General features: G+C 40.0%; 1 protein-coding gene across 1 annotated transcript in view; it reads right to left on the bottom strand.

Annotated features, from left to right (window-relative positions):
• wnt9a (wingless-type MMTV integration site family, member 9A) overlaps positions 1–14208 on the bottom strand; it is a 72402-nt gene that overhangs the window by 36140 nt on the left and 22054 nt on the right. Inside the window, exon 2 of the mRNA XM_060824450.1 lies at positions 8694–8953. Within this exon, the coding sequence (XP_060680433.1) occupies positions 8694–8953 (260 nt within the window). The remainder of the gene's footprint in view (positions 1–8693; positions 8954–14208) is intronic.

Here is a 14208-nt window from a genome sequence, read left to right as displayed (position 1 = left end):
ATAAGGTCATGGAAAAACTTAAAAGGCTTTAAAGACTGAGTTAAGCAGCCTATGAGGAATCAAGTTAATGAAATTCTGTATTTAGAGAGAGAGATAAAATACTCTTTAAAGGTTTCTGGACAAATAGTTGTTATCACATGGTTAGGGTCTGGAAGGCATGGCCTAAAAGTGTGGTAGGTACAAGCTATAATCATGCTTTTGAAAAGGAAATTTCAAAAACCCTGAATGCAAGGCACTTGCACAGCCATAGGCAAAAGCCAGGCAAGGAGACTAACTAAACGGCACTGCCAAAAGCTGTCAGCAGTTGATGGGCTGAATGACCTTGTGCTGTGATCCATGATACTTCATAGATGTCCAAGATATAGGGCAGCTAGTGTGGCCATTCTGCTCTGATAAGTTGCTTTCAGGCAACTCCCTCTGTGCAGGCAGCTCTATGCAAGTCAGAAGAGAAGAATTCATTCTGGCTACACAACAGGGAATCTAGCATGCAAAGCAAAACCCTCTTACCATGGTAACATTGAGGAGAGATATGGATGGTGGCTAAACAAATGTGCTAATGGGTTACAATGTTTAACTCAAAATTTAATTTTTAATACAGTGAAAACTGACAAATGGAAACTTTCCCTTTTCCCCAGTATCTGTCTATCCCTTCTTGCTTATAAGCAAGGGGCCTTGTGCCTATTAGCAAGTAACATGCAACCGTACAAGTCCACAGTAAAAAAAATTAAATTATCAGAATTCTACTGGGTTGGCAGTCTTATTAAAATGAGGCACCAAGAGATAGCTGTGTGGCAATTTGCAATGTTACAATGTGAAAAGGTAGGATTTGAGAAAAGACACATTGATACAATCTGTACACAACCCTATTCTGGGAAAGTGTCGCTCAGATACATGTGATCTCCATCCTTTTGTCTCTTCTATATTTTTTGTGAAATCTGCAAACATTGTCACAATTAATAGTAACACAAAATAGACTCAACAGAAGAAAACAATGAGCCCAACAGCACAATTTTCTCAAGCTTTCAGAATCTGATCTTGTCACCAGATCTTTGTAAAGAAACCTTAAAAAGAAGGTATGGGTGGGGTGGGGGAACAACACTGGCAATTTGGCTCCAAACTATATTTCCAATGCTGCAAGGTGCAATTTTGTCTCCAAAATGGTGGATGTGGCATGTGCACAGAATTCTACCATGTATTTACCATGTCAAAAAAAAGCCTATTAATATATGCAAACAGGAAACTTTAATGCTCCTTCTGACCAGAAAGTACTGGGGTTGACAACCTCGGGTGAAACCAGTGCTAAGCTGTGCAGAGGAGAAAAGCAAAGAAGAGAACTGTCCTTGGTCAGTTCTGTCCAGTCAGGTACTGTCCAATTTTATTCCCAACCTTACTCACCTAAACCCCACCTTGGGACCTAAGCTCAGAGCATCCCAGCCGAGTCATATTACAAGATCTAGCCCTAATTCCCTAGATTTCTTTCTAATCTCCTGGCCCCACACTGATTGCATTCCAAGGGCAAGCTATTCCTTCCCCCTCTCTAGAAAATATACACCCAACCACCTTACTGAACATAAACTCAAGACCACTGGAATCCTGCTGAGTATCTTTAATAATGACAAGGTTCAAGTCCAAAACTCCTGTCCTTGCTGAACCTTTCTACACAAGATGGTTTGCTATCACACTGTGGGTGAGATACTCAAAATTGGAGTGCTGAGTATTGAACCCTTGGCTTAATGGAAGTGTGAAGGGATTTTATTTTAAAACTCTAGTTAACCTGTACCATTTCCCAAGGCCTTGATGCTCACCAAAAAAAGAGTGGGACACTGCTTCACTTCCTTGCACTAAAATTTTTCATTCACAATCCATTTTCATACCTAAATTTAAAAAAGCACAATAATCATATTTAGCAATCTTACTTCTTAATCAACATAACTCTCATTTTTTCCACAGAATATAGTTGCCCAGTTGAAAATGCACAGCTTAATGCATCTGCCACAATGCTGGAGCTAGATTCTGACAACAGCTTGTACAACAAGTGGGCAACATCTTGACTGTTAGTCAGTTTTATCTGATATTGGACAAGTCACAAGTTTGTGGTGAGAGATGCTTTTATTCTTTGCACATGTTTTATAAAAGAGAAAGCAAAGTGTGCAATTTAATTTTTAATTAGATAATATTGCATATATGGAGTTTCTGAAGTGTACAGCTCGCAGAAGTCATACCAGGGCTCATAAATCAGCATGCTGTACGCCAGATGTGCCGTAATAAACTCATAACCTTTTTGCTGGCAAGGCAATTCAAAATGGAAAAAATAATTACAGTCAAATGTACTTGTCCTCTTGGATAAAAATGCTATATTAATTTCTCATTAAAAATATGAAAAGTCAAGTTTAATAGTTGTCTCAGTGGAAGAAACAATTGAGGTCTGCTCCTTAGCCTCTTGATTATGGGTTCAAATACCAAGGCTGCCTCATGCACTAATCTGCCTGTCAATTCCTGTCTGGAAGTCTTCATTGGCCTTTTTTCTCAGTCTGCTCTTTTCTGATATATGTATCACTGTCTGTCTTCATCACTGAAAGAGAGCCACACACAGACACAGAAATGGATGTTGTCCAAAAAAAAGTAACTCGAGTGCTCAAGCTCACAGAGTTTGACACTAATTGTCAATGTAGAATCAGAATCCCTACACTGTGGAGGCAGGCTATTGGGCCCATCAAATCCACACTGACCCTCCGAAGAGCATTCGCCCAGATCCACTCCCTACCCTATCCCTGTAACCCTACATTTTCCCATGGCTACTCCATCTAGCCTAAGTGAGGACTGCAGATGCTGGAGATTGGAGTTGAGAGGGTGGTGCTGGAAAAGCATAGGTCAGGTAGCATCCTATGAGTAGGAGAATTGATGTTTATGGCATAAGCCCTTCATCAGGAAGAGCTTTTGCCTGAAATATCAACTCTCCTGCTCCTCGAATGCTGCCTGACCAGCTGTGCTTTTCCAGCACCACTAATCCACCTAGCCTGCACATCCCTGGACACTATAGGGGAATTTTAGCATGGACTATCCACCTAATCTGCACATCTTTCGACTAAGGAAGGAATCCAACAGTCACAGGGAGAATGTGTAGACTCCACACAGACAGTTGCCAAAGGGTGGAATCGAACCTGGATCACCAGTGCTGTAACGCAGCAGTACTAAACACGGAGTCACTGTGCTGCCTAACATGAATTCAAGCCCCTTGCTCTGCTCCATTAGATTTTTTTTTTCCCCATTTCTTCCTGTGATCTGGTGCAGGGCCAGCATTTATTGTCCTTCACAAGTGGGCCAAAATGGTGATAGTAAGTCACCTTTCTGACATCACCAAAGTGCAAAGTGCAACAGCCTAATTCAACTGAATGGCTTGCTAGGCCACTTCAGATTTCAGTTACAATCAACAGAAGTGATATGGTACTGGAGTAAATAGTCCAGACTGAGGAAGGGCAGCAGGTTATTTTCCCAAAATTAGTGAACCAGTTAGGTTTTTACAACAGTGGTGACAGGCCCATTTCAATGCATGTCAACAATTTATTGCCAGAACTTAGTCTGGAAAATTGAATTTAGTTTGTCTTGTTGAACTGCACTCTTCAGGTTAAAGTTCAGAAGCACAGACCCTGTCTGTGCATGTTAGCTGTACATTTATCCATCCAAGTTTTTTAATATTTGCCACGGTCTTTTCTCTCCGTATAGGGGCACCCTTTACCAACTTTCACTTAAGTTTTTTTTCCCCAGGGCAGGCAATATGGTCAGATATTCAGAGAATGCTTAGAGATTTAAGGATAATCATATGGTGACCAGAGGGTGCCAGGTAGGGACAAATACCAGTAAGTGCAGAAAGTAATATAGTTGTACCTTGTATTCAACTGTGTTCATCAAGAACCCAAGTTTATTTCAGAAAATAAACACTTTATAAAGTGTTATTGGACATCTTGAGTAATGCTGTAGACAAATGAATCACAACTCAATGAAAGCCAATTCTATTTAACTCCAGAGTAAAGCTTTTAGTTAACAGGGACCATCCTTCATTATTGGCTCAGTTGCCCCATGTCCTAGTACAGCCAATTTTTGCAGGGGGCCTTTGTATTAAAAAAAGCAAAGTAAATGAAGCACTTTACAGGCAGCCACTGGCCAGTGATCCAGCTGCAAAATCCCCATGTCTCCACCATAAAAAAAGTTACAATGAGCTGATCTCATGTTATCATGCTCAGCTTGATTGGGCACTTGTGCACTGAATACCTGGGCAGTGAAAATCCCAGTAACTTTACCATGGGTCTGCATTACTTGATGTTCGTATTCACTTTCATTCTACTGCTTTACTGTGTCTTTCTCCTACTCATTCATAGTTTTTTAAAACTTACTCTCCAAACTTTAGCTTCCAAAGACATTATTTTGTCATGTTTCGGTTCCGAAATATACATTTAGGAAAATGTAAGTAATAGTACTTTGTATGTCCTGTCACCTTCTGTGCCTTTTCCGTCTTTCTCCATCTAACCCTTTCAGACCTGGTTTTTCTTATTGTAGATCTTTTTACCTCTTTGGTTGGTTCCCTTTGGCCTGTTATCATTCCCACATCTGTTTCTTTCCATCTAGGTAATCTTTCCTCTGCAAATTTTCCTTCCATTTATCTTCCCCACTCGATTCCTTGGTTCTAGGTTTTGAAAAATGTACATCTCGGGCTAATGACACTTGCCCTCCTTTTGTCATATAATACTGGTATGGTACACGGTCAGCGAGCTTCCTCATCCCATACTAATTCAAATGCACCACAACTTCAACTGCTGCTAAAATCTTTCCTTCTTCCAGAAATGTGACTCCACATCAATCCAAGAAAAATACCCATTACTCCACCAGTGTGATATTTAGTTTCCTACATCATCTACCCTGGATTTTGAGCAAGATTGCTCAGTTTTGAATTTAATTAGAATGCAGAACAGTGCCATGGCTCATATCTATTTACTAAACCCGATTGAGCTCACCACATTTAAAATCTAAACATAGATCATCTCTCCAGTTCGCCCATAGTATTGGTCAGGGAAACCAATCTCCTGTGAAAGATGGTTTCCAGTAGCAGGCTGTACATTTTTAGTGCTGCCCCTGTTAGATAGCTTGAATTGGGCGACAGGTTGCTTCAGTCACATCTCCAAAAGGAAAGTCAAGTGTTCAAATAAATAACCTATTTTCAAGAAAATGCTCCTAGTTCTGAGATCAGTAGGTTAATGAGGGAGTGAGTAACTTTTGTAGCAGGTAGAAATAATTAATATTGATTTATACAAAGAAAAATTTGATGGGTTTCTTTAAGAATCCAAACAAACAGTCTGGAGTATAGTATGAGTCATTTCAGACATCACCCACGCCAAATGCAGGAGCCTGGGAGGAGCAGATGATTGACCCATAATTCCCAAAGCTTTCCACCAGAGGTTTTCTCCTCATTATGAGAGAGTGTGTTGGAGATTGCTTGTCATAATTAATGAACAACTCTATTGCTGCTGCATTGCTCAGCTACCAGCAAGGGAAACTGGATGAAAGAAAGAAATTTTAGACAAAGAAAACGGTTTAAGAACAAATGGTCATCGGCTCTCCATTCAAGATGTATATTTATTAAAATGGAGATTGACAGCATTCCAACCAGTTTTTGAGCCAAGCTGACACTGAAAACAAAATTTACAAAATAAAAAAAAGGACTTTGCATAGTACTTTAGTTGCAGGATAGCCTGGCCCTCAAAGCATATCCCAATTTATTTTTCAAGAAAAACAAGTGCAAGGAATAGCTTTAAGACTCCTAACCCATCACCTGACCTGAGTACAGTCAAGGGAGAAAAAAGGGAAAGTGGATACTAATAAACAAAGCACTAAAACAAATTTCAGCTGTTACATGACTTGTTTCTGGGGTCAAGCACGAGTTGGAAGAAATCCTTGGTATTAAAGATTCCCCATTATGTTGAATTTAATTCAACAGCATATCATTTACCAATTGAACACCAAAGTAAGTGACTGACAATCCGAATTACCAATTGGGTGAGGAGCAGATCAGTGAGGGTCTCAATCGTAGGCAATGGGAGGAAGGTTAAATAAGGGACTAGCATGGATATTGATCCGTGTGGAGCTGCTGAATGAAGGGGTGGTAATAATGGAGGTCATTTGGGATGGGACAAATTTGATCAGTTGGGTTGCAAATCTATGAAGTAGCAACATTCTTAGGCCATTCCAAGAATCAATGAGACCATGGTGGCTGGGGTGGAGAATAGACATGGTCCCATCTTTGTATAAAATGGCATAGGAAGATGGATGGATGGATGTGGTCATTCTGTCAGAATTCAGCGAGTCAAGCAATAAATCCACATGCAGGCCTTCAAAAGTAGTAACTGGTTGGATTACTTGGTCTAATGTGCAAGCACAAATAAAACAAAAAAGGAAATGCTTCATATTCATGGTATTAGGGACTAACTCTGGCAGAGATGGGACCCATACAGGAGGGACAGGGTACACACAAATAGCTGGGACGGATTTCCTTGTGGACCAGTTTGCTATTGGGAAAAGGTTCAATGCAACTTAGCATGGCTGTGGGAACAAGGAGGTAATATCAAAAAGAAAAGATCAAGGTGCACAGGATATTGAGAACACAGGTCATGGTACAGGAGGAAATGAGTTATTAGGGGAGTGGAGTTTCAGAGTAAGAAGGGAACAGTAAAGTCTAAACCTGGACTCCTGTGCATGTGAATGAAAAAAGCCATCTTATTTATCGCACTAAGATTACAATATGGAAATATGTAGCTATAACAAGCCTGGTTCATAAAATAATAGCACTTGATATTAAATATTCCTGGGTACAAAACGGTTTAAGGTAGGAAAATTGGAGTGGTGGCAGTATTGATTGAAGAGAATATTGCAGAGCAAGAGGGAAAGGATATGTTACTGGGATCAAAGAGACTATTTGGCTATAGCTAAGAAACCAAAGCATTTTAACTGTCAATGAGACAGATTGACTGACCCGTCAGGCATTGACTACAGGAATTCTGCAAAAATTAAAGGGGTTAAGCGACAATGAAAAATTTATGCGGAAACTCTTTTTACACAAGAGGTTCTAGTTGAGTATATTTGTATCTTCTAGCACATGCTAATGAAGCACTTGCAAGTTTGACTGATATTAAATTAGTTTCCTCTAATTTCATAGCAGTCTTGATTTAGTAAATACTGTGCAAAGCAGAATTACATGTATGGCTGGGCACTGTTTTAGTCTTTCAAACAAAGACTAGTTGAGCACAGTTCACATTTACCTGCTGCAATTAGGCAGGAAGGAGAGATGCTGTCTATCGCATGGTGAAAGAGGTTGCTTAGAAACTCGGTGGTTTTAAAATGATAAAAAAGTAGATATTGGATAGGTTATCTATACTTAGTCTGTATCAGGAGCCTGGCCTGGATAGGATGTATCCACAGATATTAAATTGTGGACGCACTGACCAGTGGGCGGCACGGTGGCACAGAGGTTAGCACTGCTGCTTCACAGCGCCAGAGACCCGGGTTCAATTCTCGCCTCAGGCGACTGACTGTGTGGAGTTTGCACGTTCTCCCAGTGTCTGCGTGGGTTTCCTCCGGGTGCTCCAGTTTCCTCCCACAGTCCAAAGATGTGCGGGTCAGGTGAATTGGCCATGCTAAATTGCCCATAGTGTTAGGTAAGGGGTAAATGTAATGGTAGGGGTATGGGTGGATTGCGGGTCGGTGTGGACTTGTTGGGCCGAAGGGCCTGTTTCCACACTAAGTAATCTAATCTAATAAGTTCAGTCTTTTAGACTCTGGGTGGGGTCAGTACTGGAAAAAAACCAAACAAACATTTTCTTATTCAAGAAAATAAAGGGTGTGGAGAATAACCTAGAAACTACAAAATCAATCTGCTCAACATTGATAACAGGAAGGTTTCTAGAAATTAAAAAAAAAGAAATTGTTGGAAAAAAAACCTCAGGTCTGGCAGCATCTGTGGAGAGAAAACAGAGTTAATGTTTTGGGTCCAGTAATTTCAGTTCTGAAATGTTAACTGATTTCTCTCCACAGATACTACCAGACCTGCCGAATTTTTCCAGCAGTTTGTTTGATTTCCAGCATCCATAGTTGAGTTTTGAGCTTCTAGAAATAATTATTCAGGATTAAATTAATATCCACTTAGGAAAAGGCAGGTTAAAGAAAGGCAGAGCAGATTTGTTGAGGGTAAATTATTTTAATAACTTGAGTTTGTAAAGTATAGGCAATACATCAATTATGTGTAAATGTCCAAATGCAATAGATAAAGTGTTATTGTTAACTATGCTCAAATCTGTACACTCAGTGAATTAAGGGAAGAATAGCAATATCATATTTTAAAATAAACTCTCCCAACAGCCTCCTTGGAGTGGGTTGGCTATTCATATATTTTCTAGCTTCAGTCAAAAAAGGTGAGGCCAAAAATACAATAAAATCCAGCCCTATATTTTATAGGGCTGTTTTGAATCTGTTACATTCAAACAGAAAACCACTGTCTATTGGGAATGGGTCATAGCTGGAGCCAATGTTAGAGTGTCAACATTCCTTCTCCCACCTTACTTCTCAAAAATACATTGATTGTACACAGTTATACAGTGAAGGTGACAGGATATTAAGGAATGAACAGTACAGAAAGAGCTCCAACTAACCTCTCCTCAAAAGGCTTGTCCTGTATCGCCCCTCAAGGGTGCAGTTCCACCTCTCAAATCTGAACTGGTACTGACACTCAAGGGCACTCATACTGATTGCTTCCATGAGGGTCTCTGCCACTCCAGGATCCCGCCGGCACATTCGCCGCTGTTTCCGTTCCAGCTTCAGACGGTCACAGACCTTGAAGTGAGCCTTCCCGTGCGTCAGTTCTGTTTCTTGAGTCAGAGGCAAGATGGTGAGTGGTTCATTACCAGTTAAACTGTGAAGGAAAGCAGAACAAAGGGAAAAAAAAATTAGTGTTGAAATTGGAGAAAAGACATTTTTCCTCAAAGAAAACATTTTAATATAATCTACACACCCCGATTCCACATATGCAATAGCATACAATTCTAGACTGCAGTATGGCCTCAATACTTGATCCTCCTCTACTTTGTTTCATCGAAATACTCCCAGGTTAGGTGTGGAATGCATTAGATCTGGATTGAAGCTCACTTCATTCTACCAGGACTGGTAGAAAAATAAGGAATGGGAGGACATTTCATCATTGAGCTTCACCTTTTCAAATAGAGAACAGATTATCTGCACTCCAACTTTATTTGCCCATCTTCACTCGATGTATTGGAGGGTAGCTCCTGTGCTAGAATCAAATCAGGAGGTTATAGCTTTGCACTGCTTTCTGCTACAGGACCATAAATTTATAGGTTATGCTGTAATTGCAATGATGCATGGTTCAAAATAACTGCAGTACCTACACCATTGATATCTTCTCCAGCCCAGTAAATGCTGGTATCACCCATGTTGCCCATAATTCAAGAGCAAATTTGAAAATTGCAGTTCTTTGAGTAAGTTATTAAAGTGAGGCTCTGTCTGTTCAGTTGGGTACCTGGTAGTTTATGTTGATGTTGCAGTTGTCCACAACTCTAAGTTAAAAAGGGAGTTGCCCAAATATCAACAGCTGCCATTAGACAGAAATGGCAGTTCATCTCATTGCTGTCTTTGGGATCTTGCCACATGTAAAATTGCTGCTGTGTAATGGAGAGGGCCTCAAATGCATTTCATTGGTTATGAACTATTGGCTATTCCATAATGAAGTGTCATAGAAATTGTGCTCTACTATCTATCAACTCTCTACAGTTCCTTCATGTTAGCCAAAGTTCTCAGCTGCAGAACTATTTGCCTTTAGCCAATTCTCGCAAACTTGGTACCAAGCAGCTGGCAGTGACATCACCTTTTTACAAGTGAAAATGACTGATCTTAAACATTATGAAGTCAAGACAAAGAGCTCTATGGTCAAGACAGAAATAATTTACAGTTAGTGTGAAAACCAGCTTCCCTGAGATGGTTAGTGGGACTCTGCTGTTCAAAATGGACACCAATTTTGCATGTGGTAACAGTAACAGGACTTCAAGAAATACTGCCCATTTCTAAAATGTTTGAGGCATTTGAAGTATGGAAGTAGTCATTATATACATCATGGGCAATTGTAAGTCACATGGAAAATTCACCACAAAAAGTGATTGGAGGTGGTCATGATCATTTCTTTTCAGACTCATCCTGAGACGATCTGTAAAGATTCCCAGAGAGAAAAAAAATTCTGAAAGAGTGCCATGGACTTCCAATTAAATAATGTCAGGCGATTGAAATAGTCCACACAATTGAATGGCAAGTGGTTACACTCTTAAAGCAGCTTTTCAGTTTAGATTATATTAAAAAAAGTAAGAGTTGTAAAGAAATCAGAAGGCAGCCCAACCTCAAACCATTCATCTCAAGAGTTCACACCTGTCTCCATTGTGAAATGGAGACAGCCAAATTCTGACCTTAGTCTATTCTTCATTTGAACAGTAAGCTAGGGTTATTTGTAGTGGATAGGGGTGAAGGCTGGGTGAGAACTCAGATTTTCTGAAGTTCATTTCTAGAAGTGTGTTAAGTCCAGCTGAGGCCACAATCCATCCAGTTTGACATCCATTGTGGTTGATTAGACAAAGATAAGTGGTCCAAGAGTGAAAAATCCAAAGCCTTCACTGTAATGAACAGAAATAAAGCTGACAGCAGTAGATGGACAGCCACTTTATATACAGTACATTAGGCAGTTGAGAATTGCTTTGCAAAGTCGGGCTGCAAGCTTACTGAAACTGAAGCATATTTGCACCAACCCAAACTTTAGAAAAAACAAAAATCAAATGGCAAACTCCAAGAGGGAGTTCCATTCCAGAGACCTGAGCAATATTCCAAGCTAACACTTTTGCACAGTACAGAGTGTGCATCTTGGGCTTTTGGATCAGTTATCTTTCAGAGAAGAAAAAATGAAAATTAGCCCAAAGCACTAATTTAAAAGAAAGCAATGATATTAAGTGGTTAAAAAACCAACACTAGGTTATAGTCTAACAGGTTTATTTGTAAGTACTAGCTTTCGGAGTGTTGCTCCTTCATCAGGTGATCGTGGAATAAAAGATTGAGACACCATTTATAGCAAAAAGTTTAGTCATGCAACTGAAATTATATTTTGAAAAAAAAAAGAATTGGATTGTTTGTTAAGTCTCATCTTCTAGAATGATCATGTTGGTTTCAGTTATTTCATAGGTCAATCCCAGAACAAGTGATGTTCATGTTTGGGAGCTGGATAATATTATCTGTCAATTAACATCAACAAGAGATTGCCTGGCCATTATCCCATTGCTGCTTGTGGGCAAATGGCGGCTTTGTTTCATCCAATATTGGCTAAACTCCAAAAGTAATTCATGGGCTGGAGGACTACCTAGATTGTCCTGAGATTCAATTTTTCTTTCCAATTGTCCTTCCTAACTTATTGGAATATTTTTAATAATGCATCTCAAGAGGTCATGGAAATGTCTTTGAAACAATTAAAGCAAGATCAAAATCTCATTTACTGTTATTCATGTAAGAACAATAAAGAGGTGAGACTTGCAAAGGTTTTATTGGTTAAGATGTGAGAGAGGTTAGTGTGATGAAATAGACAACTTTTCATTTCAGGTAAGAGAGAGTTGGAGCCGAGCATTTTTCAGAGGTCAGGTAATTGACCAGTTAATGAAAACTTCAATTTTCAGTCCCAATGCGATATCCCATACCTAAAAACATTAGGGTAAAAAAAACATTCACATGGGAAGAGAGACTAAATGGTTGGGTGGAGAGAAATAGAAGGCAGAAGGAGCAGTAGTTCTGTGGTTAACACTGCTGCCTTACAGGACCAGGGACTCCAGTGGAAATGAACCTAACTGTATGGAGCTTGCACATTCTCCCAGTGTCTGCATGGGTTTCATCCAGGTGCTCTGGTTTCCTCAGTCCAAAGATGGACTGCATAGGTGGAATGACCATACTAAATTGCTCATAGCATCAAGGATGTGCAAACTCTGCATTAATCATGGAAAAATGGTTACAAAAAGGACAGGAGGTGGTGTCTGGGTGGGATGCTTTTCAGAGAGAGAATGCAAACCTGATGGCTGAATGGTTTGTTTCCATCCTGTAGAGATTCTATGAATTAGTCCCATTTCACAATTACTTGGTAATATCACTGGATGGGATGGTCATTCACACAGGACCACAAAAAGTGACCCTTTACCTAGTTTAACCAGCACTTTCTGGGAAACAGAAGACAGACTAGTCCAATTAATGAGTGTTGGATAGAGAAAAATTGCAAAAAAAAGAGAATTATCCAAAAAACTCTATCAATTATTCTAGTCTTAGACTTTATAGCAGAAATACATCCTATTGCTTTAGTGAAAATGGTCACCAAAACCATGGTTTAATTTAAAGCTCTTTAACCAAATACTTAAGCAAAAATCTTGTTCTTGAGAATACTACCCAGATTTCTGTATCAGAGTGATGGACACTTCTGTGCCTTCCCAACAAGAGCTGCGGATCTGAAACATGCTGCAGTTAGCAGTTGCCAAGTGGAATCTGCAACAGCAGCTTAGGTTTCCATAGCACAGCCCTTCTTGATGAAAGATGTCTCCAAACAGAGCACTAAAACAGAAGGAAGGGGAGAAAGAGCAAGAAATAAATTAAAGGTGCAGGGCTAATCCAAGTCACCTACCAAGTCATGCCTTCAGTGCATTATCTGGGCCAACATGGCACTTATTGTTAAAAAGTTACATTCTCAAGTGAACTTTAAGTTGTGGGATTTACATGAAATAACTGAAACTAACATGCCCATTCTGAAAGATGAGACGTAAACAATTTGTAACATCACACTAAAGTTTTGCTATAAAATTCTGTCATATGATCATATACTCCACAACCACCTGAAGGAGCATTACTCTGAAAACTAGTGCTTCCAAATAAGCCTGTTGGACTACAACCTGGTGTTATGATTTTTAAACATTGTCCACCCCAGTCCAACACTGGCTCCTCCAAAGAATGCACTTAGTCAGGGACAGTGGTGGCTGGACACTGATATTTCTACCTTCACCCCAATTAAGTCCATGGCAGGAAGGCTTATGGATGGCCTTCCCATTCCAAAACAAGTTGAAGTTCTTGTGGGCAATCAATACCCATATAATAAAAAGGGCTTAACCTGCCACTGCTAGTATTAACCCAGCAGGAAGCTCAATAAGCAAACCCCATTTTGTTTGCTTACTAATTCCCAGGGAGGGTCTCCCTCATTGAGGATGCCTGGCTATCAGGAAGTTTTTTTGTAGGGTGTGCGCTGCTGAAAGCTAGGAGACTGCTTCAGCACAATTCCATCTCACATACAACCAGCATAACAATGACAGGAATCTCTTGTATCGTAGTTAATGGTGAGTCAATAGTTTTATTGATATTTGACCCTAAAAAGACAAAAAGACAACATATCCGGTAAGACCTGTATTTCCAAAAGTACAGCATTTTGAGTTCAAAAACTATGGTGGAATGCATGGGAGATGTGGCCTTTAGCAAGTTGTGTAGCAACATTAGGTAACAGGTGCAGTGAGGCCCATCTCCAAATTGAGATCATGTTGCTCCATCATATACACATTTCATAAATGGTTGAGATTCTTCCTAGGCACCAGAGAGATGTCAATTGACACTCATCGATTGCTAAATGCCTTTAGTGCCGCACCTCACTCTTTAGTATTCAGACACCCATCTTAAAGATGCTGCAAAAAATCTCAAGGAAACCAGTGAGTTCGGCTTGCCACTTGCTCTCGAAGACTTTGACCTTTGAGAAAAGGCACCAACACTCCATTTGCACTAGCCCCATGCACTCTTCATCCAACATTTTCCAGCCTCTAAGAACACTCATAGCATATGTCTGATCCACATTCAGGATGACTCTACAATTTAATGCTGTACTGGCAATCATTGTAATGTTGCAGCAAAAACACTGCACTCAAATAAGCATTCAGCTCAGATGGGACTGGACTACCTCTACATGCAGAGTTTCAGTAAGCAAGCAATCTGGTTTCTCAGCATTTCCACCTTGCATTGGCTTGCCTTCTTTTTGCACTTTACCCTCCTCAGCCAGAAATAAGGCTCAGAAGTTTAGTTTTGTCTTGCTGGCTAACAGACACCACCAGG

Source organism: Hemiscyllium ocellatum, chromosome 4 (assembly GCF_020745735.1).
Source record: "Hemiscyllium ocellatum isolate sHemOce1 chromosome 4, sHemOce1.pat.X.cur, whole genome shotgun sequence".
NCBI lineage: Eukaryota > Metazoa > Chordata > Chondrichthyes > Orectolobiformes > Hemiscylliidae > Hemiscyllium > Hemiscyllium ocellatum.
Note: the sequence above shows the minus strand (reverse complement) of the source record. Positions and strands in the feature narration are given on the sequence as shown.